The sequence below is a fragment of the Mugil cephalus genome, chromosome 14, assembly GCF_022458985.1.
Source record: "Mugil cephalus isolate CIBA_MC_2020 chromosome 14, CIBA_Mcephalus_1.1, whole genome shotgun sequence".
Classification (NCBI taxonomy): Eukaryota; Metazoa; Chordata; class Actinopteri; order Mugiliformes; family Mugilidae; genus Mugil; species Mugil cephalus.
Window position 1 is genome coordinate 10,091,941 of NC_061783.1, and position 26,498 is coordinate 10,118,438.

General features: G+C 44.1%; 1 protein-coding gene and 1 long non-coding RNA gene across 5 annotated transcripts; one reads left to right on the forward strand and one right to left on the reverse strand.

Moving 5' to 3' along the window:
• Window positions 1–1,778: 1,778 nt before the first annotated feature.
• Window positions 1,779–18,386, reverse strand: col1a2 (collagen, type I, alpha 2). Of its 4 annotated transcripts, XM_047605291.1 has the most exons (51): window positions 18,184–18,385; window positions 16,397–16,401; window positions 15,379–15,390; window positions 14,978–15,013; window positions 14,471–14,554; window positions 13,906–13,962; window positions 13,615–13,659; window positions 13,463–13,516; window positions 13,306–13,359; window positions 13,136–13,189; window positions 12,969–13,022; window positions 12,502–12,555; window positions 12,276–12,320; window positions 12,052–12,150; window positions 11,857–11,910; window positions 11,430–11,528; window positions 11,242–11,286; window positions 10,947–11,045; window positions 10,805–10,858; window positions 10,578–10,685; window positions 10,436–10,489; window positions 10,245–10,343; window positions 9,979–10,032; window positions 9,792–9,890; window positions 9,652–9,705; window positions 9,486–9,539; window positions 9,327–9,380; window positions 8,992–9,045; window positions 8,846–8,890; window positions 8,493–8,591; window positions 8,252–8,359; window positions 8,090–8,143; window positions 7,919–7,972; window positions 7,053–7,106; window positions 6,895–6,948; window positions 6,682–6,789; window positions 6,485–6,538; window positions 6,217–6,270; window positions 5,952–6,113; window positions 5,753–5,860; window positions 5,327–5,434; window positions 5,105–5,158; window positions 4,901–5,008; window positions 4,728–4,781; window positions 4,490–4,597; window positions 4,269–4,322; window positions 4,039–4,146; window positions 3,669–3,912; window positions 3,330–3,514; window positions 2,985–3,227; window positions 1,779–2,852 (listed from the first exon to the last, which is right to left on the reverse strand). In XM_047605291.1, exons 1-51 carry the CDS (start codon window positions 18,251–18,253, stop codon window positions 2,706–2,708), a joined length of 4,071 nt encoding a protein of 1,356 aa, XP_047461247.1. In that variant the 5' UTR covers window positions 18,254–18,385; the 3' UTR covers window positions 1,779–2,705. The 4 variants fall into 4 exon arrangements, with proteins under 4 accessions (XP_047461247.1, XP_047461251.1, XP_047461248.1 ...); XM_047605295.1 differs by lacking the exon at window positions 6,682–6,789 and having other exon boundaries at window positions 18,184–18,386; XM_047605292.1 differs by lacking the exon at window positions 15,379–15,390.
• Window positions 15,399–25,892, forward strand: LOC125020128. The gene is made up of 4 exons (XR_007114166.1): window positions 15,399–16,338; window positions 17,283–17,421; window positions 20,883–20,997; window positions 24,332–25,892. It is a non-coding gene; the product is annotated as an uncharacterized LOC125020128 (long non-coding RNA).
• The last annotated feature ends 606 nt before the right edge of the window (window positions 25,893–26,498 follow it).

Sequence of the window (26,498 nt, forward strand, 5' to 3'; positions counted from 1 at the left end):
AGTCCCTCATACTGTCCAGGGTGCCGCCATCTGGTACCAAGTCTGACACCCGTGCTGTGTTTAGGGGAATTGAGATGAGTTTCATCCCCGCACCTCTCCACCGAATCCGTGTGCAGTCAAGTCTGCCAAGTGGTTATTTTCCTGTGGGTGTCCGCTCCTGTTTTCCCATTGAGGGTGTTGATTTCATCATGGGTAATGATATAGCTGGCGGACTGCGGTTTCAGAAAACCTGAGCAGGTGGAAGAGCCTGTTGCTCCTGTTGCTTCACTGCGTTTGGTCTGCCGAGGGTGGTGCAAACTGACAAGGGAACTCATTTCCTTCCAAGTCTTCCACAGTTCAGGTTTTTCTTTAGTCGAGTAGAAGATCAAAAACAGGTTTCAGTGAGCGTCTAGTTTGGCCTCCGGTTTATTCTTCAGGATAATGCATTGGAGAAAATGAGAAGAGACCATCTGAGCCTTTAAACAGCAGCAACAAGAGAGCAGGGATCCAAGACCAGGTGGATGCAAATGGAAGATTTGTGGTTTATTCGCCTTTTAAGATGATTCCTTTACTTGGCCTTAAAATGTTTGACGAGTTGTTATAGGTTGGAGGGTTTTATTTATGACTTGAGACTTTTTGGAGCCGTAATCAACAACAGCTTACCACCTGAGTCCACAGCGATCAGTCATAAGATTATGACCACCTCCCTAATATGGTATAGGTCTCCCTTGTGCCGCCAAAACAGTCGTCTACATAACATCCACATGAATGCCAGGTTCAGGAGTTTGCCAGTAAAACATTGCATTGTCTCAACAGGGTCAATGTTATTTACATCTCCTACCAGTGGTTTTAATGTTAGGACGTGATTGCCACTATAGAACACCCTCAGAAGGCCCGTGTCCGTTCTCTAATGAGTCAGAACTGTTTTCCCACACAATAGTAGGAATTTGGTTATAATTTTATGCCTGATCGGTGTATTTTTGTATCTTTATTTGTAGTAGCTATAGCTGCAATACAATACAGTAGCCTCCTGAAAAGTAGTGAAAAGTAAATGTACTTTGGTACTGCAGCTGAAAGGGGCTTTATACAGGGGTATTTTTGTGTTTGTAGTCTGATGTCAGTGCTGTTAAAGGTCCAGTATATGGTTTTAATTGCATATTTTATGTCTAAAATATACTGTTGATCCAAACAACCTACTAAGTCTAAAGCTGCTCTACACTGCCCTCTAGTGATCGTGGAAGGTGCTGCATGCATTGATGCCTCAACTAACACCAGAGCTGCTTCTACATGTGGAGGTGTAAATATTGTTTCCTTTTTCACCATTTCTGTAAAACCTCAACAGACTGTACTCAAACTGATCCTCAGCCATTTTGACAAATTAAAATAACAGGTAATGCCTGCAGGAATGCCATGTTCCCATACTGTATCTAAACGATTACATTGATGCATCACCGCAATTCAAGCCTTGATCCAAATTACAGAAATTTATTTGGATGCAAAAGCTGTATTATGCAAGAAAAATAAGCAACATGAGAGGATGCATATTTACAAGAAACAATGCACGTTAGTAATCACACATTGGCAATGGACAGTGTAAACAGAGATTTACTGTACATTAAAATTGGATGTACCGTTGAAAAGCAAAACAGAGAGGGTGGGTAAATCAGGATATGGCTGTGCTTCCACAATAGGAAGATGTTTAAGTAAATGATGATGTGTAGATCATCAGCCAACCGAAATACAGTGACACACCTTCAGAGGTGTTGTTAAAACATGAAAGCACTTAAGTCACTGCATGGTGTGTTTTGGAACATTGGACATGCTTTATTTCAGAACTTTTCACAATTTATTTAAACATCTCACATATACAAAATAGGTACAATAGACTTTGTGGTGTCATTTTTTTGAGAGAGAGAGAGGCCGCCTAAAAAACCATTCAGAACTGGATGAAATATGTGCTGTCACTATGAACACTCGGAGTGTAGGATTGGAAGAGTAGAAAAGGCCTAAACAAAAAACCAGAACAAAAAAAAAAAAAATTCTAGAAAAAACAAAACAAAACAGGAAAGAAACAAAACAAAAACTAGACATCAGGTTTAGAATCATTCCACCTGCTTAAAATGAGGGAGTATCACGGGACGAATGCAAGACTCCTCAAAGGTCAATACAAAGTAATACAGTAAAGTGGTTTGCTCCACAGCTGCATATTAGCACCATAGATCTCTGCTTCAAGTAACTGAGCACCTTCCGATACAGGACATAGCTTGAAGCATTAGAAGTCTTAACATCTCGGTTGTGGACCCAGCTTTTCTCAATAGTATTTTCTTTAGGTACAGGCATGAGGTAGTTTAAACCTTTTTTTCATGGAAATTGTGGTTTTAAACCTCCTCTTTGGAAGATATACAAAGACCACAAAGTGATGCATACTTTCAGCGTTTTTATTACACTTCTTTTATTTTTTACAAAAGGATGACATGACGTCCCACAACAAGGTGTTTTCCCGCGTCCCTTTGGGTTGCTGTATTAATTTGCATTGCACAAACGCTCCTTTCAGTCCGTTCAGTCCTCTCCGATAGTTGCCCATCTTAAGCAAGTGGATGCGCAGTGAGAAATCAGCATTCAGTATAAAAAAAAAAAAAACAACACAGAAAGAAGGGCAGAGATTTTGTTTTTTTTTTTCGTTGTTCCTCTCTTTTTTTTTTGGTGTTAATTTATCATGAGTCTATTTATTTGAAACAGACTGGGCCAATGTCCAAACCAAACTCCTGTTCAGCTCCACCAATGTCCAAAGGTGCAATGTCGAGGATGGGCAGGCGAGATGGTTTATTTGTTCTGTACTCAATCACTGTCTTGCTCCATTCACCAGTGTGTGTCTGCAGGGTAAACGAACACAAGCAGGGATTGAATATCAGGATGGCAAAGCCACATAATTGCATTAATTTAGTCGCAAGGGAAAACTGAACAGTTGCTAAGGCAGATTTAAAAAAAGGCAAAAAGCTACTCACAGTGCAGCCGTCCTCCAGCACGGAGAAGGTGAAGCGGCTGTTGCCCTCGGCCCTGAGCTCAACATCGTTGGAGCCCTGGAGCACCACAGCCTTCTTCAGGCTGCCGCTAGCACCGTCCATGTAGGCAACGCTGTTCTTGCAGTGGTAGGTGATGTTCTGGCTAGCCTGGTTGGACAGGAGGCGCATGAAAGCCAGCTGGGTAGCCATGCTCTGGGGGCTGAGGGTCTCATCGTTGTAGGTGAACTGCAAGAAGAGAGAATGACGTTCAGTATTTCTGAACTGCTTGTTGCCCGGCCTTGTTTGACCGTGTGGTGTTAAACTTTCAAATAAAGCCTTGTTTTTCACCTCAGTACCACCGTTGATGGTCTCTCCGAACCAGACGTGCTTCTTGCCCTCGGTGCTTCTGAACCAGTTCTTGCGGGCGATGCTCTCAGGGTGGGCATAGATGCAGGTCTCGCGAGTGGTGAAGTCGCAGAAGACCTTGATGGCGTCGTTGATGCAGCCCTGGTTGGGGTCAATCCAGTAGAATCCTTCAGGACATCAAGGAAAAGGGAGTCAAACAGATGGAAAGACTGTATTTTCCTCTTTTGGGTCCTATATGAAAGCTCAGCTAAAATGACATTTAAACCTAACTAACTGTGTCTATATTTTCTCTAAGTAGGTATCAGATGAATTAGAGCTTACCGCTGCTCCAGTCGGGGTGGCTGAGCTTGATGTCACGGCAGGTGCGGGCAGGGTTCTTCCTGGATCCCTCAGGGGTGAGCAGGTTCTCAATCTGGGTGTTGAGTGACTTGATTGTGGCATCAACCTCGTAATCCTTAGCTCTCAGAGCGGGCTGATCAGCTCTGTACTCATCGTATCCAGAGACGTCGTATCCACCACCAGCAGGGCCGGGAGGTCCAGGCAGACCAGGGGCACCAGGAGGACCCTACGATGGATAAGGAAGTGGATTGATATGGAGCGGGAACCATTGTAGGAGAACTCCTACTTATTGATGAAATGTGATGGATAATAAGTGGTGTTTAAGAAGATGATCATATAAAGCTGTGCTTACAACAGGTCCAGAGTATCCAGGAGGTCCACGGGCACCAGGAGAACCAATAGTACCATGTGAGCCAGCTCTGCCATCCTTTCCAGGGGGTCCGTGGGGTCCAGCAGGTCCCTGAAGAGGAGATTGTTACATCAACTAGTCCAATATTTTGTGTTCTGTCAAATGTTGGAGGCTGTACTAGGCTGCCTCCCTTGTCAGAGGGGACACTGTTATAATGTGATGACTCCACTCACTCTGGGTCCAGCGGGTCCGTTGGCTCCAGCAGGTCCAGTGTCACCGGAGGGTCCCTGCAGAAAGGGCAAAACCCTCATCAGTGTAGTGACAGCAGCATTTTTTCTGGATGTAGTGTTTACACCGTGGTGCTACAAAAGCGCCCTTTGCAAGCCACATATCAGCATATTTAGCTATATGTTTACATAATGTTTGTGTCTTGCGTTAGTGCACGACCACTCACGGAAGGTCCAGGCATTCCCTGAAGACCAGGGTGTCCACGCAGACCCTTCATGCCTCTCTCTCCCTTGTCTCCAGCAACTCCCTTCTCACCACGAGATCCAGCGGGTCCCTACAACAAAGAGAGGACGCATACATCAGAGGCATCAAGTGGCTGGACTAGGATAGCATACATGAAGAACAATGGTTCACTTTTCATCTTTAAATTCTGTTCTGTATGCTATTTCTTTTATTGTACTTACAGCGGAGCCTCTTGCTCCAGCGGGGCCAACAGCGCCAGTTGCACCTGACGGGCCCTTGGGACAAGGAAAGACAGGTAGAAAAGGTCAGCATGTTAAGCATGTTTCATTGTAGAAGCATACACCCAGCAAATTATGCTATTTGAAAATGGGAATTTCATGATGAAAATATTTACAGCCTCTCCACGGTTTCCAGGTCTGCCAGCGGCTCCAGTGGGTCCAGCAGGTCCAGGGGCACCAGCAAGTCCCATGGAACCAGCAGGTCCAGGCTCACCACGGTCTCCCTAAGGACAGTGATTAAGGGCAGAGGTAAGTCAGAGCATCGTAGATGTGTGTATTCTGTACACATGCATGGCTCAAAGTAGAAGAGAGGATCTTACCTTGAATCCAGCAATACCAGGGCGGCCTGGAGGTCCATCGTTACCAGGGTTACCCTGTGGATGGCAAAGAACATTATAGTTTACACAGAGACAGAATCAAGAACTTCTCCTTGAGTAACCATTAAATACACACCTGTAGACACACCCCATTCATAGGTCATTATTACAGGTAGCTTATATTTGATCCTTATATTTAATGGAAATGTGAAGTTGCAAAATTACCTCACGTCCAGCCTCTCCTTGGGGTCCGGTCATACCAGGCAGGCCAATGTTGCCAGGGGGGCCACGGGCTCCAGGGGGACCAGCGGGTCCAACTCTACCAGGCTCTCCCTGTGATGTGATACAGAGAGAAACAGTGGGTCACGTACAGTCCAAGGCTTCACGCTACATGCAGACCAAGTAAAGTACAATATATGTAGAGTACACAATTCACAATGCATTATTAGTTATTAATCACTGACTATCCTTGCATTTATGTAATCCTTGAGGTTGCTGAATGGTTAAGAATATTAATTTGGTCAACCACTGAAATTCACAGTCTGAACTGCCAATTCACATGAGGTTTGACTGATAAATCGCTGATACTATAACTCTTTTTGCAGGTCATGTTACGGGTGAATCTCTTAGTGGTAAAGTCTCGGTACTCACCACACCACCAGCACCACCAGGGGTACCACGATCTCCTCTAGCACCAGGCAGACCGACGAATCCCTGAAGTCCAAGAGGACCAGAAGTACCAGGAGCACCAGGAGTACCCTAAACATGCGGACAACAAATCATGAGTCATACATCACTAAGAAGGAACAGAATCCATTTAATTTTTACTGAGAAAAGAGCTCTAACTTACAGGGGGGCCAGACTCTCCAGAGGGTCCCTTCTCTCCAGGAGCACCAGGTGGTCCAACCATTCCCTGCTCTCCAGAAGGACCAGCGGGACCAGGATCACCACGGAGACCACGAGGTCCATCCTTACCGGCTGGGCCAGAGGGGCCAGGGGGTCCAACAATACCCTGAGAGGGGAAGAATAGGAGAGTATGTCAAATGTACATGGTACATGTGTGTCAGTTTGTTTATCATTACAAATATATATATACATGGATAGTCAGTACTCACAGCGGGGCCAGCGGCACCAACTCTGCCAGCAGCACCAGGGAAACCGGTCAGACCCTGAGCAGAAACACACACAGTAGTTATACAGAGGTCATTCATGGTATCTGTTATGTGTATGTGTGTTTGATTCTTCTGTCTTATCATTAGGTCTTCAGAGAATGCTTGCCTTCTACTTAGGTTTTAGTAGTTTTCACTGGATGTAAAAAGGCCTACACAGCTAATATGACCGTGTGCCTGGCAAATTTGTATTTGTGTTTTATTTTATACTCACAGCAGGTCCAGTGTCTCCACGAGCACCAGCAGGTCCAGCAGGTCCAGAAGCACCCTAGATATCCAGAAGAAGAAATTCATAATAAGCCCTATTCACTCTCAACTGCTCCCCAAATAAAACTAATAGTACTGTATAATATCATATGTAGATTTGGCAGGTGCCGACATAAGTTTGTGTCCAGTGTCAGCGGTACTAACAGGGGGTCCAGACTGTCCAGCGGGTCCGGCAGGGCCAGAGGGGCCGGCCTCTCCCTTTCCTCCAGAAGGTCCGCGCTCTCCTCTTGCTCCGGGCTGACCGTCAGCGCCCTGTAGGGAGGGAAGAGCAGCAGGGTTCAGTCGATTTCTGGGCCAGGATTCTTGTGTGTGTTAAGCAATTATTTGTGAATCTTGCTCAATAACATGTCCGCTTACAGGGGGTCCAGCGAATCCGGGAGCTCCAGCAGGTCCAACCTCTCCACGCTCGCCCTGTGGACATCAGAACGTTGGTCACAGAAAAGTTTTTAACCCGTCACCTGAACATGACGGCAATGCGTATGTTGACTTGATGGAAGCAATCCGCAGGTACTTACAGGGGCTCCACGAGCTCCAGCGGGGCCAGCAGGTCCAAAGGAACCACTCTCACCCTGGAGGAGAGGACAACGAAAGCTTCAATAATTAAAGAATTCATCCATCCATCTACTGATTAATGGATCTCCTCATCCAGACAATGCAAGAGAAGAATGTATGTATGTATGTATCTATATTTGATTGTTTTGGTAAATTTACAGAAAATTTAATTCAAATCAATGAATTTCAAAACTTAGTTAGAGGATAGAATTAGGATACAAATAGAACTTGTACTTCAGCGTCTATTGTGTTCTGTCCCAACCAATATGCTGTAAACAGTGAAAGAAAAGTGACTTAAATAAAAGGAGTAACATTAACCTTTATATATAGCATAAAACTACAAATACCTATATTAGAAATCTCTTAAACTGAGTTTACTACATTTGTTTTAATGCTATAACCACTGTTTATTGATATTACACTGTAGAGGAATCATTGGTGTAATTTTATTAAATTGCCATTAGGTGGCAGTGTTGAGGTTCTAGCGTCAGACAGAACGCTACATTGGGGGTAATTGTAAATTGTACTGTCACGGAGGAGTGGGAGATCTGGATTGGGATTAGGATCTACTGCTGGGTTCACGCAGGAGTTAAATTACGACAGTGCTGTATTTGCTAATGACTGTTGATGATTGTTGATGATGAAGAGATCTGTCCGCCATCTTGGATAACGTTGGTGGCAGTCATTTTTAGGTCAGATAGAAGTGTTACAACATTGTTTTTGTGTTTCAGGGAAAATCCTATAAACATGCAATTTGGTGGTTTCCGTCAGATGTTATTTCTTTTGTCCTTTGCCTTTTTTTTTTTTTTTTTGTATTACACTGACTTACCTTATCACCATTGGCTCCGGTGGGTCCAGGAGGTCCAGCGGGTCCAGGCAGACCCTAGAAAGAGAGAGAAGAGAAACTGAGACCAGGGCTCTGTGTAAAATACTCCAATTCTTGGAAGAAACAGGTGCTACTTTTATGTCTGTGTTTCTGTAGAGGAATAGTTTAACTTACACGGGCACCATCTCTACCAGCATTGCCGTCGGGGCCTCTGTGTCCAGGCTCTCCCTGTAGGAGTGAGAGGAAGATGGTGTGAGACAGACAATGAAGGAGAAACAAAACAAAGTAACTGGACAAATGGACACTATTTGCAGGTGGCACAGTTTTGGCATTTACCTTCTCTCCCTTGCCTCCGGGGCCACCAGCAGCTCCGCGCTCACCAGGCATGCCACCAGGTCCCTGATGTCCAGGGCCACCAGCAGGTCCGGCAGAACCGGGCTCTCCCTGAAAACACACACAGGGCACAAATTGGTTCACACAAAAAAAAAGTAATATATATACATATATGCTAATTTGCCTTAATGCTGCACTTATTTGATCTTTGCAAACTTTGCCACTGTTTGTGAGCTCATTTTACCTTGCCACCATCGGGTCCGGGGGTTCCAGCGGGTCCACGGGGTCCAATTGGTCCCTGAGCTCCAGCGGCTCCAGCAGCACCAGGATTACCACGCTCTCCCTGGAGGAAAAAACACGTATTAATATGGAAAAATAAGCTTCCACTAAGAGAGACGTGTGTGGCTGCGGTGGTTAATAGTCATTTTAAAATGAATGTTTCGTACTAAAATAAAAAGCCTACATGGAAATATCAGGTCATGGCTCATTTGATGAACAGTGAAAGAACATATCTAATTTTGAAAAATAATTAACCAAGGTTCTGCTAGTGTGTGGCTATCCAGTAAAGGTGCAAAGGAATGAACTAGGTTATCTCACCTTGCCACCAGCAGGTCCAGCAACTCCCTGGTCTCCTGGGATACCCTACAGAGACACGGACAGTTAGTTTGAGATTTACTGCATTAAAACTACAACATTTGTGGTTTGACTGCAGAAGAACCCAATTTGTTTGTTTGTTCACTTACTCTGTCTCCAGGCTTGCCAGCCTCTCCAGCTGCTCCAGCAGGTCCGGGCAGACCCTAAAGGTATCAAGCAGCAAAATTAGCTCCAAAGTCATCAACAGGAACTTTATTATTTTTAAATTTAAATTACGATGATTAGCAAATGAGAGAATATAACAATAAGATGAGTGCATCACACCACATAGGGTTGTAATAGATGCTTCTGTTACTATGTGTATATTTTGCATTATTACAGCAAGAAATGATGGCTAAAGAGGGCAGTAAAATGGTCTCATCTCTACCCTCACTGCTCTGAATTTCTTTTTTATATTATATTGAGATAACTTAAGCATTCAAACCTGGAAGCCAGGAGCTCCAGCAGGTCCCTGCTCTCCCTTCTCACCAGGACCGCCCTACACCAGGAAAGAAAGACAGACATCCGTGTCACAGCTGGCTCAGTGATGGTTATTGTGACAAAATAAAAGGTCCGTGTGTATACTGTATGTTAAGGCACTCACAGCAGGTCCAGTAGCGCCAGTGGCTCCATTGTTACCATCAGGGCCGGGGGCTCCCTAAACACAAAGGCAGGAACATTATTCAGTGTAACAACAGTCAAGGAGGAGTTCTTCAAAGGCGAAAGGTATGGGTGTCATATATTCTGTATTGTGTGTCTTTTTGACTTACTCTCAGTCCAGTTGGGCCAGTGTTTCCCTTCTCTCCGGGCTTGCCAGGCTCACCCTGAGGTAAAAGACAGGTTAAGATTGAAAAACTAAACAGGGAGACAATTTCAAATGCTCAAGCTTTCTAGCTGTATGTGTGCTTACAGCAGGTCCTTTGGGTCCAGGGAAACCGATGTTTCCGGGCTGGCCTCTAGGTCCAGTTGGGCCAGGAGGTCCGGTGCGGCCATCTTGTCCAGCAGGACCCTGGAGGAGTAAACAAAGAGTACATTAGGTTGACTGTAAGCAAAACACGGGAAGAATATTAACAATAATGAAATGTAATTTCACTTACAGCTGGTCCCTCCTTTCCTGGGGGTCCAGAGCTGCCAGGGCTTCCTGGGAGACCCTATAGAAAATGAACATTAGGAGGTCATTAGGACGTCTGTTCTGTCATTAAACTACTAATTGGCTCTCACTGCACGGCTTGGGTCACACAGTGTGGAACTAAAGAAACGACAGCATTGTGTCTTTAAGCTGTTCAGTTTATTTCCAGTACATTCTTCCTTCATTGATTCTCTGCTTCGATCCACTATTGTTTGAAAACAGCAGAAGACTCACCCTGAGACCAGCTGGGCCGGGCTCACCAGCACGACCAGCATCTCCAGGGGGTCCACGAGGTCCAGCGCTGCCAGTAGATCCACGAGCACCAGGCATACCCTACAAGGAGGACAGGTAGGAAGAAAGTTCAGCACACGGCTAGATGTTGACCGCGTTTGGAAATAAAATGGGTCTGATTGGTGAATACTTACAATGGGGCCAGTTCTTCCCTCAGCACCAGGCATGCCACGGCTGCCAGGGGCGCCCTAAAGAAGACGTACAGGCATTAACACCCACGCAACATGGCTCTGAACGTGGTATGGGTGAAACGTGAGGCAGTGGTCCGGTACTCACTCTAGCTCCACGGGCACCAGAGGGGCCAGTAGCACCAAGCTCACCAGAAGGTCCTCTCTTTCCCTCCTCTCCCTGAGATCCAGGGGCTCCTTGGGGTCCAGCATTACCCTGAGGGAGGCAACAGATGAGTTGAGGTCAACTAACACATACACACACACAGTGCTTGTGCACAGTATTCAGATTTATTTCGGTGAACATTTAAATGAATGATCAGGATATGAACTTACAGGCTCTCCTTTGGGACCGCCATCTCCCTTAACTCCCTGAGGTCCAGGGTCTCCCTAAGATAGATAATGATGCAATGAGTCAGAAGAGTAATCATCTATAGAGTTAATTAGCACTGTGTGACTGTGTAGTGTGTATACTCACAGACAGGCCTCTGGGTCCGGCAGCACCCTGAGGTCCTTGGGGTCCGGGTCCTCCTCTTGGTCCAGGGAAGCCAGGAGCTCCAGCAACACCAGGGGTACCCTAAACAACATCCAGGAGACACAAGTCAGAAACAAGGCAGCTTCTTCCATTGCCCTATTCTTTAAGCTGACATTTACATCCAAATAAAAACTAAATATTTCTAGTACGTGTACAACACAGTACAGGTGGTAACATCTACGTTACCCTGGATGACCTTTGACCTAAAGTATGACCTGGTAAAAAATTTTATACTTACAGCGGCTCCCTTGGAGCCAGCCAAACCATTAGCACCAGGGTTACCCTGTAGGAAAAAACAAGAATAGACAGAATCTTTAAGAAACAAGCAGCTGAAACCAAAATGGTTACATTTGATTCAAATTCAATGTGAGGACTAATAATATTAGCCTACAAGGACTACAAGCAACATTTTTGTACACTACTTACAGGGGGACCAACGGGGCCAGCAGCACCATTGGGACCAGGCTCTCCTCTAGCTCCCTGAGGTCCACTTGGGCCAGTAGATCCGGCGGGTCCAATCTCTCCCTGTTAATGACAAATACACATCCACAGTCAGACAATGCATCGTGATGACCTGCTGGTTATTGGTGTGAGGTGCGAGGGCAGCATTAGAAATTTAATACTCATATTTAAGTTGTTGAAATTAAATGTTTTTTAATGTCAAAATCAACAGCTCAGGCTAACAGTGGAGCTGATATGTGATTAATTCCCTTGGGGATACAGTGTCAGGTTATTAGCATGGGTTCCCATTTTGGGCAGATGCTTGTACTGTGTGTTAGTAAGAACTGTCTATGTGTGTGACTCTAAACATGAACCCCTCTGAGATAGATAACAGGACACACAAGACACACACCTTGGGGCCGGGACCACCGGGGAAACCTGGGGGACCAGCAGCGCCGAGGGGACCCTGGAGAAAGGAAGAGCAGAGATAATGTCAGGTCAAAGTTCACACTAAGGCCATTAAGTTTAAACACATTTGTCTCAAACTGGAGTATGAGTATAAATCAATAATAAACCTTTGCAAGGATTTCAAAGTACAAATACTTACAGCAGGTCCAGCGGGTCCAACATTGCCATCAGCACCACGAGCACCAGCGGGGCCAGCAGGGCCAGCACGACCTCTCTCACCAGGCAAACCACGAGCTCCCTGAGGGCAAGGCATACACCATTACCTTCAATGCTGGCCTACCAAACCGTATGCCTGACATTTGGCATTAGGCAAACATGCTGATAAGATGGACTACCAGCATTTGCGCATGAAAGGTAACTTACAGCCAGTCCAGGACTTCCAGCAGCTCCATGTGCACCGGGCTCACCCTATAGAGGAGAAAAGAAAAACAAATCATGAGGTATTTAGATAGAGAAAGCTGTATGAAAAATGTGTATTTAAAGAAGATACTGTTCGCTATTCAATGCTTTTAGCAGGTGCCCAAACTGGGAATCAAAAGTATTTTTTATGATTTTCATGCAGTTATGTGGAAGTTAGATGGTGTCATACCTTGGCACCAGCGGCACCAGGCTCTCCCTTGCGTCCATCCAGACCAGTGTAACCCTGAAAAACAGAAGCACCGTGATGAAGGAAGATGCCTACTGAGGTATCACAAAAAAAGAAAATGGCGGTCCACTGCGTTAAAGGTTAAAAGAGACACTAGGATGCCCATGAGAAGAAAATGATCCAACCAAAGGGAAGTGGGGAGATACGAGGGAGGAGATCTTTAAACCCCTCATATGAGTTGTCAGCTCTAAAGATTTCATCTTTCAAGCAAAACAGGAGCTAAAAACATCACTGGCAGCCATTAGGAGCCTTTCCTTGCTCAGTTAGGGGCATAATCTCTCTCGTATTAAGTAGTATTATGCTTCTTCCACTCTATTCCATCTTGGAGCATTTTTTCTTCAGTGGGACTCAGGTGAACAAGGAGCAGCAGGTAGAGTTCAGATGGAGCAGTAGTAGAGATCAGCACTCACTCTGTGTCCCTTCATTCCTGGAAGTCCAGGGGTTCCGGGGAATCCACGAGCTCCCTGCAATTCAAAAACAACAAATATATGTGACTCTTACATACTTACAAAAACGTCCACTGGTGTCAGTCTGTGGTATTGTTGTCATTCACAGTGTTCTGGTGAAAGCCACTTACCTGAGGACCAGGTGCGCCTCTGTCTCCGGGCTTGCCAGGTCTGCCATTGTTACCCTGAAAGTACACACATTAGACTTTAGCACATGAAACTGTGGCAACAGCTCAAAATAATTCCAAGAAAGTGGTGAACAAAGGGTTTTATTTGTGAGAAAAAGCAAATATGTACGTACGTCCTCTCCAGATTTGCCAGGAGGTCCAGGGGGACCACGGGCTCCAACGGGACCCTGGGAAAGAAAACCAGATCATTAGTATCTCCTGCTCTGACTATGAAGACGGCATCACCAGGATAAAAAGAAGAATTATGAATATTTTGGGGGATAATCTTACAGTCTGTCCAGGCTCTCCGGGCTCACCAGCGTGTCCGGTGTGTCCCTGAGGTCCCTATTGAATGAGAGCAGACATAGCAGTCAATCGTCACGTCAACAGGGTACTAGACAGATCATTAGAGAGGTTCATTTTGAGTTGGTGTTTGCACTTACAGGGGGGCCAGGAGGTCCGGGAGGTCCTCTGGGACCCATCAAACCCTAGAATTAAGGAAAAAATAATAGTTAATGATCAACTCTAAGTCAAGATATCAATCTCTGTTGAAGCTGTATCAAGATAGCAAGAAACTCAGAATTCAAACGGAAGCAAGACTATAATAAAGTAATAATTAGTAAGTAGTAATAAAGTAACTTTATAGGCCAACATGGAACAGTGGCCTGTACAGTTTATGCCGTTAAACATATTGACGTATGTTATTGTGTTGTTAGAAAGATATGGGCTCCCACCATGGGTCCAGGGCCGGGATCAGGAGCTTTGGCACCATCATACTGAGCAGCAAAGTTCTGTTAAACAAAAACAGAAAGGACGGATTAATAACCATGATTCATACGGATGAAGCTCTATTAAACAGTACATCAGGACTAGCTTCCATCTCATTCACACAGATAACAGATGAGTAACAGACGTTACAGTCATTATATATAAAAGAAAAAAAAGGATTTTCAGACATTCCATAATTAATCAGTTTCTATTTTTACCAAAAACAACTGCTTGAGATAATCTGCAACTGGCCTTTAAACATCTTTTTTAAATTCGGTGTCATGCTTTTTAGAAAGTTCATGAGGTCAAACGGATAAAGGTCAGAGGGTCAAACCCTAACCCTAACCTAACCCTAACCTTCACTTCTGCATTATTAATGAAGCAGTGATGTCACCATCTTCTCAGGGTGACACATAGTTATGTCCATTATGCTGCACTTTACAGACGCTATCACACATCTTTGCACAACAGTTGCAAAAAATCACAGTCAGTGTAAGCTCCATATTTTGTCAGTATAAACAGCAGACTTACTCCTCCAAGTCCAGGGGGACCAGGGGGGCCAGGGGGTCCAGGGAGTCCGGGTTTGCCATCTTTTCCATTTGGGCCCTTAGGACCCTGTGAATCAAAGATGACACGAGTGAGCAAACGCTGTTATACAGTGATCATATTTAAAGAAGCAGCCTGTGAATTCTGCAGGGACTTAACGTCCATCTGTTCTGACTCTATTTCATAAATACATAGATTTATCATAAATGTACAACTAAATACATCAAGCCAAGCCACTCTAAAGGTAAATTGTGTTTTAATAAGAATAATGAATCAGTGATGCAAATATCATCTATCACATATGTTCACAGTATTAATCTAATGAGGCCTAGGGACAATGTAAACAAAGGGGCGTGGCTTATTGAGGTTAAAAAGTCAAATGACGTCAACAAAAACTATGTCGAAGATGCTTCATAAATATGTCTCATCAAATGCTTCGGCGACGTGTCCGCTAGCGTCATAGAAAAACGAGACAGGTTCAGTTAGGCTTACCCTGTCACCTCGAGGTCCTTTGTCTCCTCTGGGACCCTGCGGCAGAAAAATCACTCAGTCAGACCAAAACACGCGGCAGATGGCTCAGTTTATTGCTTTAGCAACATGTCAGCTCCAAAATATTCTTCTAGCATGCAGACCACTGCTTCTAATCTGTATCGCACTAAAAGCAAATCAAAAATCAAAGCTGTGTGTTAATATCAATAGAATGTGCAAAAACTTGGCCTTACGGTGAGAGGACAAGTAAGTTAAAACACATTTCGGTGATTTGAAAAGTCAGGCCTGGCATCATAAAGATGCCCCCCTAAACCTTTCCTAGTCTAATCTCTTCTCCATGTGTCTGACATACCACGCTCTATGTACGTGCTAAATGACACATAAGAACAACATCATGTGCTCACCTTGACTCTTCCCTAAACAGAAAAGAAGATAAATAAATGTAAGATTTATTTATTCAGTCTTTTCAGGGTTTCGTCATTTCATCATTCACGGAGACATGTCACACACTTAGCGCATTGCTCCTTGTGCATAAGCGTGACATTAACTCGACATGCAGAAATAATAATAATAGTTACGGTGATGCGTAAAACATGCTCGTGCAGGAACAGTAATTAACATGAGATCATAGCGGACCGGTGGGATGTAAGAGATCAATGTGGAGATGAAACATGATTAAAATTGTTTTTAAAAAAAGCGTCCCAAACCAGACTCAACAACCTCTTTGCAGTAAGAGCATGTTAGTCCATGGAACAATCGGCATTAATGCGTGTTACCAGAACCCAAGTAGTGCACAATGCACAGTTAAATGCGGCTGGTTAAGCTGCAAACATCATGGTGGTAAGTGTTCAGATTCAGGCAATCTCAATGATGAGCAGAACCTCACAATCCAGGTGGTGTATTTTTCATCAGAGGAGCCTCAGTAGAGGAAAAGTTTTAATTTGATCCAAGCTGAAGGTGTCAGCCTTGACTCGCTGGTCTGAGACCAGGTTTATATTCCTGAGTCAAATCCAAATCAAGCAGCAGAGGAAGACTCCAAGCTGACCCAAGGCCAGCTGTTAGGGGCAAACCACCCTCTGCCCCCTCTCTGCTGTCCTCAGAAAGGATCCTTTGTACCAGGCCCCATGGGTGCCTCAGCACTGGGGTTTTAGCTTTCACTGACACACACTTTAGCCAATAGGACCCTCACCTATCCGTGGACAGGAAGGGAGAAATCTGCAAGAAATATCTCGCTTCAGAGGCAGAAATTCCTAAATGAAAAAGCTCTGTCATCGTTGAGAATGCTCAGATGATCACGACTGAACAAGACCTGCGTCGACTGGACGTTTCATGGGATCATGAAGAGGAAAAGGCAAAGAGATAAGGTAAAGCTGTCTTTGTTAAGTTAAACTGTTTGTCGTGGTAGCATGCATGCATACTAACCGAGTCTGTGGCATTGTAGAGACGAGGAGGAGGGAGAGGCAGAACGGGAGGGCAGGGGGGGGGAGAGAAAAAGGAATACTCCGTTAGAACATAATAAACATTTTTAGGGCAAAACCTGAAAACAGAAACAAAGTCATTTCCATCCATCTATATTCTAGCTCATTATTGTCTTCTTATAGGCTCATATTTTCCTCTGCATGACATTAGAAAAAGCCTCTGGAGTCGCAAACAAGCTGCAGGGTGACATTATGCTCCACCCGGACTGAATGTGTTCATGCAGGAATTTAATAACGGTGGTGTTAGAGCTGATGCTGCTTAATCCAAAACAAACTGCAGATGAGAATTAACATGAAATACGAAGCTAGGGGTTTGATGGCTATGGCCTTCGACTGAAGCAGAAACGCTGCGTCAGAGTTTGGGACTACTTATGCAGAAATGTTGAATAAATGCTTTTGTCATTCTAAAAAAAAAAAATTATAATTAGCCTGCCTGTATGTTTACTTGCTAACACCCTGCGTGCACGCTGCACCACCAAGTCCCAGCCCAAATTAAAGTGTAGCTGAGGGCCACGTCTGCACAGTTTGTGAATCACAGCGAACTCGTCCAAACAATCTAACTCTGACAGGCCTCAACACGTAGCTTATGCCCCGGGATAAGAATAGTTGCGCTACTACTGCAAACCAGAACTACATCATCTGAAATGGGACTGGGTGACAACTTCTACTGCTACCATGTTATTTTTTATTTATTTTTTTTACAATAATTAAAATGGCTGCTTTCTGTTGTAGGATTTAAAAAAAAAAAAAAAAAAGGAAAATTTACTGTATAGGACTGTATTCTTCAGCACTGACTGATGTTAGTATCTCTCATCCATGCTGTGTTGCAGATGAACGTCAGCTGCCCTCAATGAATCTAGACCAGATGGTCAAGGCTGGATCTGGGCACAGCTGAGACCTCACTATGAACTCTAACACGTTATGTCCCATCTACACCACAAGGCGGCGCACTTGGACGTTCAAAGTAAAGTAAGCCTGTTTATTTCCCTTATTTCTCCCACTATAATTTAATAAAGTGAATTTATCAAGAAGCCTCCGCTTTGATGCACTCCTTAGATTTAATTCTTTAAATTATCTTTAAATTTGAATTATCCTGAACTACACAAGAATTAACTGTAAAGGAAGTCGTCTATAGATCGAAATCCACTCATGCTGAACTGCTTTCTACAATATTTTAGAGTTATTGCTACTTTAGGTTGAAATTGTTTCTTTGTTCAGGAGGAGAAAATCAAATTGGCAGATAAGTAGAAGTTTGCATTCTTGGCCACCAGGGGGAGACAATGCAGTTTCCTATAATAAAGCCTCATCCCCTGGACGTCTGGATGGAACAATCTGTACAACGCCCCACAAAGCTTTGTATCCTAATTCTAAAAGAAAATCCACATCTGGTCTATTATCACGACTCCGCATGCATTAAAAGTTTTGAAAAGTCACTACGTCGACTATTTAAACGCCTCTCTCAAAGCCAGAACACTTTTTTTTTTTCCCGACAGCGCAACTTCTCCCTCTCGGAAACTAATCAAATCATGATTATTGTATCCTTGGAGGGGGAAAAAGAAGTGAAGAATCCTCAGCATGAGCTCAATCCGTTGAGTTTTATTCGGCAGTGCTTAAGAGCTGTCTTCTCGTTGCCCTTGATGTAAGTCCCAAACAAAAGCCAAGCGCAAGATCCTCAAGCAGTGGGACCCGAAAAATATCCATCACAGAAAAAGAGCAGATATTCAAACTTACATTGACATGATGCTAGGTATGAAGTTACTGCAAGCAGCAACAGAATCCGGGTATCCACAAAGCTGAGCATGTCTAAATAGACATGCAGACTCCTTGTGCTGCTGAGCCCCTGTTTTTAAACCACCTTCAAGCAGGCATACAGTTGTGGTGACACAAGTAACTCCAAACTTAGCAGATGCCTGCTGCCGTGATGCTAGAATAATAAAGGTCTATCAGGCCTATTTATACGGCAGGAGGGTCCCTGGTCTGCGTGTCAAAAGTCAGCCCACCGGCCAATGAGGGAGCAGCAACCTAATCTGACTCCCATCCCTCTTCAGCGCAGAGGCAGTCATGTGGTCCCGCATCTCCCTGCCTCCTCTCCACCAGAAACAGTTTGGCAAAGCGCTGGCGATGATGACGAGTGCAACGTTTTAATTAGATCCATTCTTTTTGAGGACGTGGACAGCGTCGAGGTTTAAAAGGGGGAAGAAGGCTGGCTTTTTTTTTCTCCCTTTTTACGGGTTGCAGTGAATCCGGAGTGTCAGTGCTGAGATGCGGGCGCTGGACATTCAACCCTGCGCGCAGTCTAGATTCGTGCGTAAAACGTGCCCAGTTTTTGCGCGCAACGGTGGCACAGAGCGGGCCTGGGTCCGTCTACTTTTTTCGCGTTGGATTTTTATAGAAAAATGCATTTTATATGGAGTTCAGAGTTATCAGGTGAATCGCTGTCGGTCTAGTGTATTGGAATTTGAAGGGACTGGAGCAATTTTACGCGAGGATTTATTGAAACAAATGTGATACCTGAACCTCCGTTTTTACTGCTTCGGGAAGCATTGTCGTGACAACATTTCTGTTTTGCGTTGCATGTGGCTACTAAGAATATCTGCCACACTTGCAAAACAATCTTGTATCATATTTCATTTTCTTCCACACAAGCACAAATCAAGAAGCATTTCCACAAAATAAAACAATTTCCATTCCACACATTCCACATGATCTGGACTTTCTTTCCACAAAATAAAACCTTAACACTTCCAGACACATTTTGACTGTCAGAACCGGCAGGTTCTATAAAAAAGAAGAAGCGCTTAAGCATTTACTCGGCAAAAGCCTCTCGGTGGAATGCAGAACTTCTCCATATGATGCACAAATACTTCTGGAGCTCCACTCTGACAAAAGACAGGTGTGAGGAGAAGTCTAGTCCCAACCTTGCTCTAACTCTGAGCGGCTCTTACCTGCCCACATGACCAGACATGTCATCCACTCCAACAACATGGTGCGGCCCTCATACTCCTTTAATATCGCGCACTCACTGTCAATTTTAGTGAGCAAAGTGCACATTTATTCTCAGACTTAATCCTACTGCACATTCTGCAGACATAAAGCCACATAACGTCAAGGTATAAACACCAATGTTTAATGATCCAGGAAGAGCATCTGTTTGTTCAGGATTGATTGGGATGTTGTTCTTTCCCAGTTTGCATTGTGTAAAGTACATGGAGCGAACCAGATCGTCTCTTCATGACAGATTAGCATATTCTGAGCCTTAGAGGAAATTCCCTGAGCTGAAAACTTATAGAGCTCGGATGGAAGCACATTACTGCTTTAACGTGCATGTGCTGCAGACCACGTTGATAAAAGTCCTCTCTGAAGGCTTCATAGGCCTGTCTGATTGAGTACCGAGACACCATCAGAGGTTCCAGGTTACATCCTGGTTCTGTTCTGTTACAGTTTACTCATCTAAAAAAAATTGCACAGCTCTACTTTCTGTCCTACCCACGAGCAGGTCTGTTATCTTTCCTCCCCCTCGGCACCAGAAAAGAAAAAAAGGCAATTGGTGGCCACTCCCGGCAAGTTCACCTCAACTCTTCCCCGAGTCAAGAAAGACAGAGAAGGAAGAGAAGAAAAAAAAGAAGAGGAGGAGCAAGAGAGATGAAATGTGTTTTAAGGATGGCAGGGCTCCCACCCAGTGCAGAGCTGCGTTCTCATGTTTGCCGAGGAGCCCTGAAGTAGCTGGAGAGAGGACGAGACGGGCGGCGTAGGAAATCAAAGATGGCTGCAGAGCTCCACATCATCAGCCTCTTTTCTCTGTCGCCCTGGCCACATGAAACGCTCAATTATCCGAGGAAGCAGTCACACCTTGCAGAATGTCAAGAATTAGTTTTTAAAACATTCACATAAAAAAGTCAGTGCAGCTCTAAAGACGGAAGGGTCGAGTCATGCAACGGCAACTAAATAAAAAACAAATAAAACTCATATCAGCTGGGGTTGCAGATACATAAGACTCTAAATGATGAAACATCTCCTTGTCGCTGTCTGCTTGACACCAATCCTATTTACCTCAAGAATGCAAGAGTGACATAAAGATGAGGGTTTTTGTGACTAGGAGCAGGTTATTAAGATTATAAACTTGCTACAATTTCAGATTTTCCTGAGGAACTGAATAGATCTGGTGAGCCAGTCACGCTAATGTAATCTTCCACTTTTGGTCCAGTTTTGGTCAAAGTCAAATGCAAAGAGCAGAGAAATTCCTGCCTTCAGAGTGCTTCATTATTCATGGAAGAATGCGCAGGTGGCACATAGCAAAGCTAAAGTCAGCTCAGTTGAAATCACTCCACATTTTCATTTATCCCTTTCCAACACATATTTAAAACAAGCCACCTTTTGAGCCTTTTTTGAGTCTAATATCTTCAGCTCTTCCCCTCTGGTGTCTCCCACAGCGCTACCAGCTGGGCCTGTAGACAGATTCCTCCAGATGTGCTTCCCTCTGATTGGTTGTGATTTTCCTCACTGGCCCCAATCACCGCTGGGTCATATTTCAGTTCTGATGAGGAGGTAAGAGCTAAGTATTACAGGGAGATCACATCTCCTCATATCAGGGTTATCTCTCCACTTAGCCTGCCATGCTGACAGAGAGCGTATTAGATATCGTCAGGTCATAATGTGGCAATGATTCACAAGATTAGATGGTAACACTTTGATGCAATAAAAATGCGATAATTAAAAAGCATCTACCGAATCAGTCTGCAGGCGATTATTGCATCATCTAGGAAATAAAGCAGGTTATTGTGAGCGTCAACAACATCAAGGGTCACACTGATGTGGCACACGCTGTTATTCAGGTCACACATTGTAAAAGCATCTACTGGCATATTCCAATTGCAACTCAAATAGAATTATCTTTTAAATCAACAAGAGTGTTATTCTTGCCACAGTTCAAGAGGAATTTTTCCTCTCGCCCATGTGCATATTTTGTCTGAGATGTGGCTCCACAGTGTCCACCATAATGTCTTCAACCCTCGGGAAGATACGGAGAATGAGAATGCTTTGCACTAAGCAATAATTGGTATAGACACAAAGCGTATAGATACGAGGCTCTTAATCTCATAGTTTTCTGACATTTTAAGATCTTGGAATAGACCAACCATAAACCTTTACTTTTATTTTTGCTCTGGTAGGGTAAAGATATCTCTGATTGTTAAAATTAAAATAAGTTATTGATATTAAAGTCCCTTAACTTTATTTTCTTTTTTTTTTCTTTTTTTTTGCCAGGATTTGGGGTCAACCTGATTCTGACTGACGTCATCTGTCCTCCTCTAGATTCTCAAACGTGCACTTCTAACGTGTAAATAAAGTGAGCTGGCCCACGCCGGCACGAATCTGTACAGGAAGGCTGGTCACGAAGCAGAGAGAGAGAGAGAAAGAGTTAGTAATTAAAGAGTAACGGCACACACACGCACGCACTCATATTCCTATAGCGACTGAAACAAAGAAGAAACCGAACAGAGACCAAAACGAAAATGCAGTTTGAAGTTAATAGGTAGAGATGTATAGCATAAAAAAAAACATTCTCAGATTGAGACAGTCACACAAAGAGACACTGGCATTAATTGAACGGGGCATCGAATGCGTGTGCACATACATACACACACACCAGCAGACGTGCAGGGGCGGCTGAGGTTTTTTAAATTACAGCCTACATTTCAGGCACTTCTTCTCTTTCTCTGTGCTGCCGAACTCTTATAGCAACCTTTCCACACAGGAACACTGCAGGACAGATCTGAGCACTGTGAAGCTCAGCTTGGCAAAATGTTTAAATGATGAACTGGGTTACAACTGACCTGCTTCCCGATGGTATAAACCCAGTTTAGCTTCCCTATTAATGGGTGAATACAAAGAGTCTGAATCATCAGACACTTATGATGTCTTTCCTTCCCATCCTGAACAACCAGATATTTATTTCCAGTGTTTGGCCTCACCAGGTATCTGTTAGCTTGATTATAAGTTCCAGCTGCTGGTTAGCTTAGCACAAAGACAGAGGGAGGCAGAGGGAACGCGTTACTTTGTCAGAAGAAAGAAAGGAAGTGTGAAAAAAGGCATGTTGTGTTTCTAATGGATGGTTGGTTATATCCCACTGAAGAGAGGTAACCAAGTTCTTAGCTAATTCTTAGTCTTTGTGCTAAGTTGATGAGCTAATGCTAGCATCATATTTAGCACCCAGATGAGTATTAAAAAAGGAAACTTACTAAATTTTCAAACACTGCTTTATGCTTGTGTCAGTGTTGTCATATTCTGGTTTGACTTGTTCAACTTTTGCATTTATGTAGATGCACATTCAAACTGAACAAATGCAACACAATAAGGAGCTGTTAAAAGCTGGTTATTCGAACGTGCTCTCAGTGGTTCATGTCTTGAGATTCAATCACCATCTCCTTACGCTGTTTACAGCGACATAATTTGGGGCGGTGCACAGTATTCTAACAGCTGCTGTCGCTAATGGATCTCAACCTGTGTATCGGAGCTGTGAACAGCTGATTGCTGTGTGCGTGCATCATAACATGAAGAGCTGGAACTACTGTGGAAGCCAGAGAGATGCTCAAATGTGTCCTTATTGCATCATGGGTGTATATCTCTACTTTAAGCTGATCACTATCCAACTAGCGCATGCTTATCTTATCCGGATTGGTTTTTGAGCAGACTGGACAGAAAAACAACCAGGCCAAATGAGTTTTTTGCAAATGGTTTTCAAAAGCAGTTCCACTTCAAGCAGATGTGTCTCAGTTCAGATGTTAGAGAAGGTCAAATTGGATTTGAGAGTGTTTTCCGTGTCACTTGCAGTGTGCATGATCCATGATCCAGAGTGTTATGGGGTAGGCCTCTGTATGGGCAGAGCAAGAAGGAAAAAAATCTTTTTAAAGATTAACTTTATCAGCGTAGTACTAATGCTACTGTGGTCGCCTGAGCAACGCAAGTACATAGGTTGGAGACTCACATAAATGCGACCTGATCACTTGTAAGGTTTCCTCTAGTTCATGGGTCTTCAACAGGGGGTACTGCATGGGGTTCACAAAATCTTTGGTTGATTAGACATTTTTGTATATATATAGACTTTTTATTTACCCCCACAAATTTAAATTTCCTTAAATATGAACATCAATCCATCATTTTTATTCGGTGATACAGGAGCTGTCTCAACAGCGCAATGTTTCACACAGAGCGCCACACCACCCGAGACCTGTCAATCTAAGCCTCCTGTACACGTTAGGCCCCGCCCCTATCACTGGTGAGCCAATCACGAGGCTGCATATTACCCGCTGACTCTGTCAGGTTGCCCACAATTGGCCGAGAGCCTATTCAGCGACCAGGTGAAATCCCAGACGCACACTGCAAAATTAGTACAAAAGAAGCTAAAGGTGCAGCTCGCTCCCATCAACATCCGTTCATTCAAGGTCAGAGAAGTTATGAGATAAGATAGTAGATCTTAGGTAGTAAGTAGGGTGTCCCTACTTAATCTCTCCATTAGTTTGGGGATCCTTGGCCTGAAAAACGTTGACGACCGCTGCTCTAGTTCATACTGGACACAACAGCAGTTTTTAAGAAGAGGCTTCTGTTATGAATTAGATTAAGCCTCTCTTTAATCCCAAATCTCTACTATTGGCTGGGAAGTCCTGTCCAAAAGAAACATTCTACATGTTGTGTGTAAGATTTTACGCCTGTTTTCTCTAAATTTAGTTGGTACTTTTATACAGTAAAGGAAAACGTTGTGTGGGTTCCAGCATAATTCTAAAAAGCATGAATAATTCTTAAGGTAATGTGTACCACTAAAAATAATTTGAAATTCTCCAAACTGAGCTTGAGCTTGCGCTGCACCCTTCTTTTCTACAACCAGGAAGGTGCCGGCTACATGCACGTGTCTTTAAGTGCCATGAGGAAGGCAGCCCGGGTCAAAGAATTCAGCTCTCGACAGGCCTGAGCGCATATCAGCATGCTGAGGCTACTGGCTCCGTTCACCCTGCTGCTGACTGACTCTGAAGCACCCACAGAGGAAGGAACCGGGGGAGAACCAGTAAAAGACAGGCTGGGATTTTTAAGAAGCGCTCATTTACTTTAAGTGCCTCAAATTATACAACACCCGGGCCAAGTTTGTGATGTGTCTCTGTATATGTAACACGCATTCCCTTCCCTCTCCACCTTTATTCCCTCCTACCCTACGACTCTCGTGTGATTTCAGTGTCTCCCCAAGCCTGCGCTACCACCTCCGTCTGTGCGTCTCTTCCTCCCCGTCTGTCTCCACTCCCTCAGGATACCACATCTGCAGGCTGTTTCCACTGGAATACATTTCTTCAGCATTTAGACTTCAGCGGCTGGGAGGCGGAGCTACCGGAGAGCTGCTCTGATGTCAGTTTGGGAATGAGTATGAAGTAGGGACGAAAGAATAAATATGTGTCAGGAGAGGATGAGTCAGAAGGAATGGCTGTTTCTCTCGACAATGGAGTTATCAAAGACCAAACTGAGTCTCTGATGAACTTAAGATAAATCAGAGATGAAGCAAAGAAAAAAAAATGCCCCAAAACCCTCTCTGTCAATGAAAGAGCTGGGAAAGGAGAAGGAACATGAGAATCGCTAAAAAAACACAAGGCAATAGGATAGAAATCAAAGTAGGGCACCTCCCTTGGCTGGGACCAACACATGGTTAGATTTGCCTGTGTCCACATGACTCACAGTCTGGTCAGCAAACGCATAATAAACGTGACAGAAATATCCACACACAATGTCACCAGAGTCCATGGCAGGCAGTTAATTGCTAGATAGAGCTGCGCCGTGGTTTGAGAGAGGAAAAAAAAAGCCCAACTCTTATAAGACTAAAGCAAGTGAACGGCCATAAATGCATTTTCTTTTAAAGCTTTTGAAAAGCTACAGAAATATGCGAAGGGGGCTGACCTGTCGAGAGGATTTCTCGACCGAACACTTCAGTCAAGGTTTCGATGGATATAATCTCCAACGGCACAGATAAAGAAAATGACTTACAACGATAGTGATTTAATCAAACTACAAAGTCGATCTGAAAAACTTCCTGGCAGTGCTGACAGTTACAGAGAGTGCTCAGTGTTATATAGTAGATACTATAGTAGGTAACTTAATTAACTTGTGGCTTTCAAATAACGTATATTTGAAAGCCACAGTGCAGCACTTTTACATGTGCTCTTGTTGCCAGTTGCATATTATATATATATATATTTACATCCGAGCTGATGAGGGTAGCAACTTTAGCAATGGAGATGGATCAGATAGGTCACTTCTAGCCCGATGTAGCAAGACTAGCTAGACTACACCAGGTACCACGCCATGTGAATGTCATTAGGGGGAGTTTTTCAACCGATAAAGAGAAAAAATAGTAGCTCTGGATGCAAGTAGATAGTTCCAGATCAGAGACTTTTTTTGCGAACAACTTCGTGGCACCCCAGGTGACATGTACGACCACGTCGCTGTCACTGCCCTGTCAGTCACCACATAACTCCCACCCCAACAACTTCATTAGACTCGCAGTTCTTTCATTCACTGATTTTTCTGTAACCACTTGTCCTCTGAAGGGGCACAGGGAGACTGGAGTCTTTCCCAGCTGTTAAAACCAAAATTCAACCCCACTTTAGTGCCTGGACCTGTGTTTTTTATGCATTTTTCTGCATGATTTTTTGCCAGTCTATCGCAGCGCCAACAAAAGAGAGGCAACCACACTCACACCTGCTTTAGAATCACCAATGAACCTAACAATCATGTCTTTGGATGGTGAGAGGAAGCCACACTACCTGGGGAGAACCCACGCAGACACAGGGAAAGCACACAAACTCCAACAGATCTTAGCCAGAGCATAATCAGTTCCCAACGGAGAAGCTTCAGATCAGCTTTCTGTACAACAAACTTGGACTGGAAATTCAGCCTGGCTTCCAGACTAGGTCCTATCATCAAGGAGAGTGTGGCGGAGCCATTGGAGTCAGTATGACACAGTTATGAATATAACTGCGCTTCCATGAATTTCCCATGTCTGGCAGACAAGG

Coding starts and splice junctions, on each gene's coding strand:
- col1a2 (XM_047605291.1), bottom strand. CDS start 18,253: ATGCTCAGCTTTGTGGATACCCGGATTCTGTTGCTGCTTGCAGTAACT. Junction 10,033..10,244: donor CCGGCCCAGCTGGTCTCAGG/GTGAGTCTTCTG, acceptor CATTTTCTATAG/GGTCTCCCAGGAAGCCCTGG. Junction 5,861..5,951: donor CTGGAGAGTCTGGCCCCCCT/GTAAGTTAGAGC, acceptor CCGCATGTTTAG/GGTACTCCTGGTGCTCCTGG.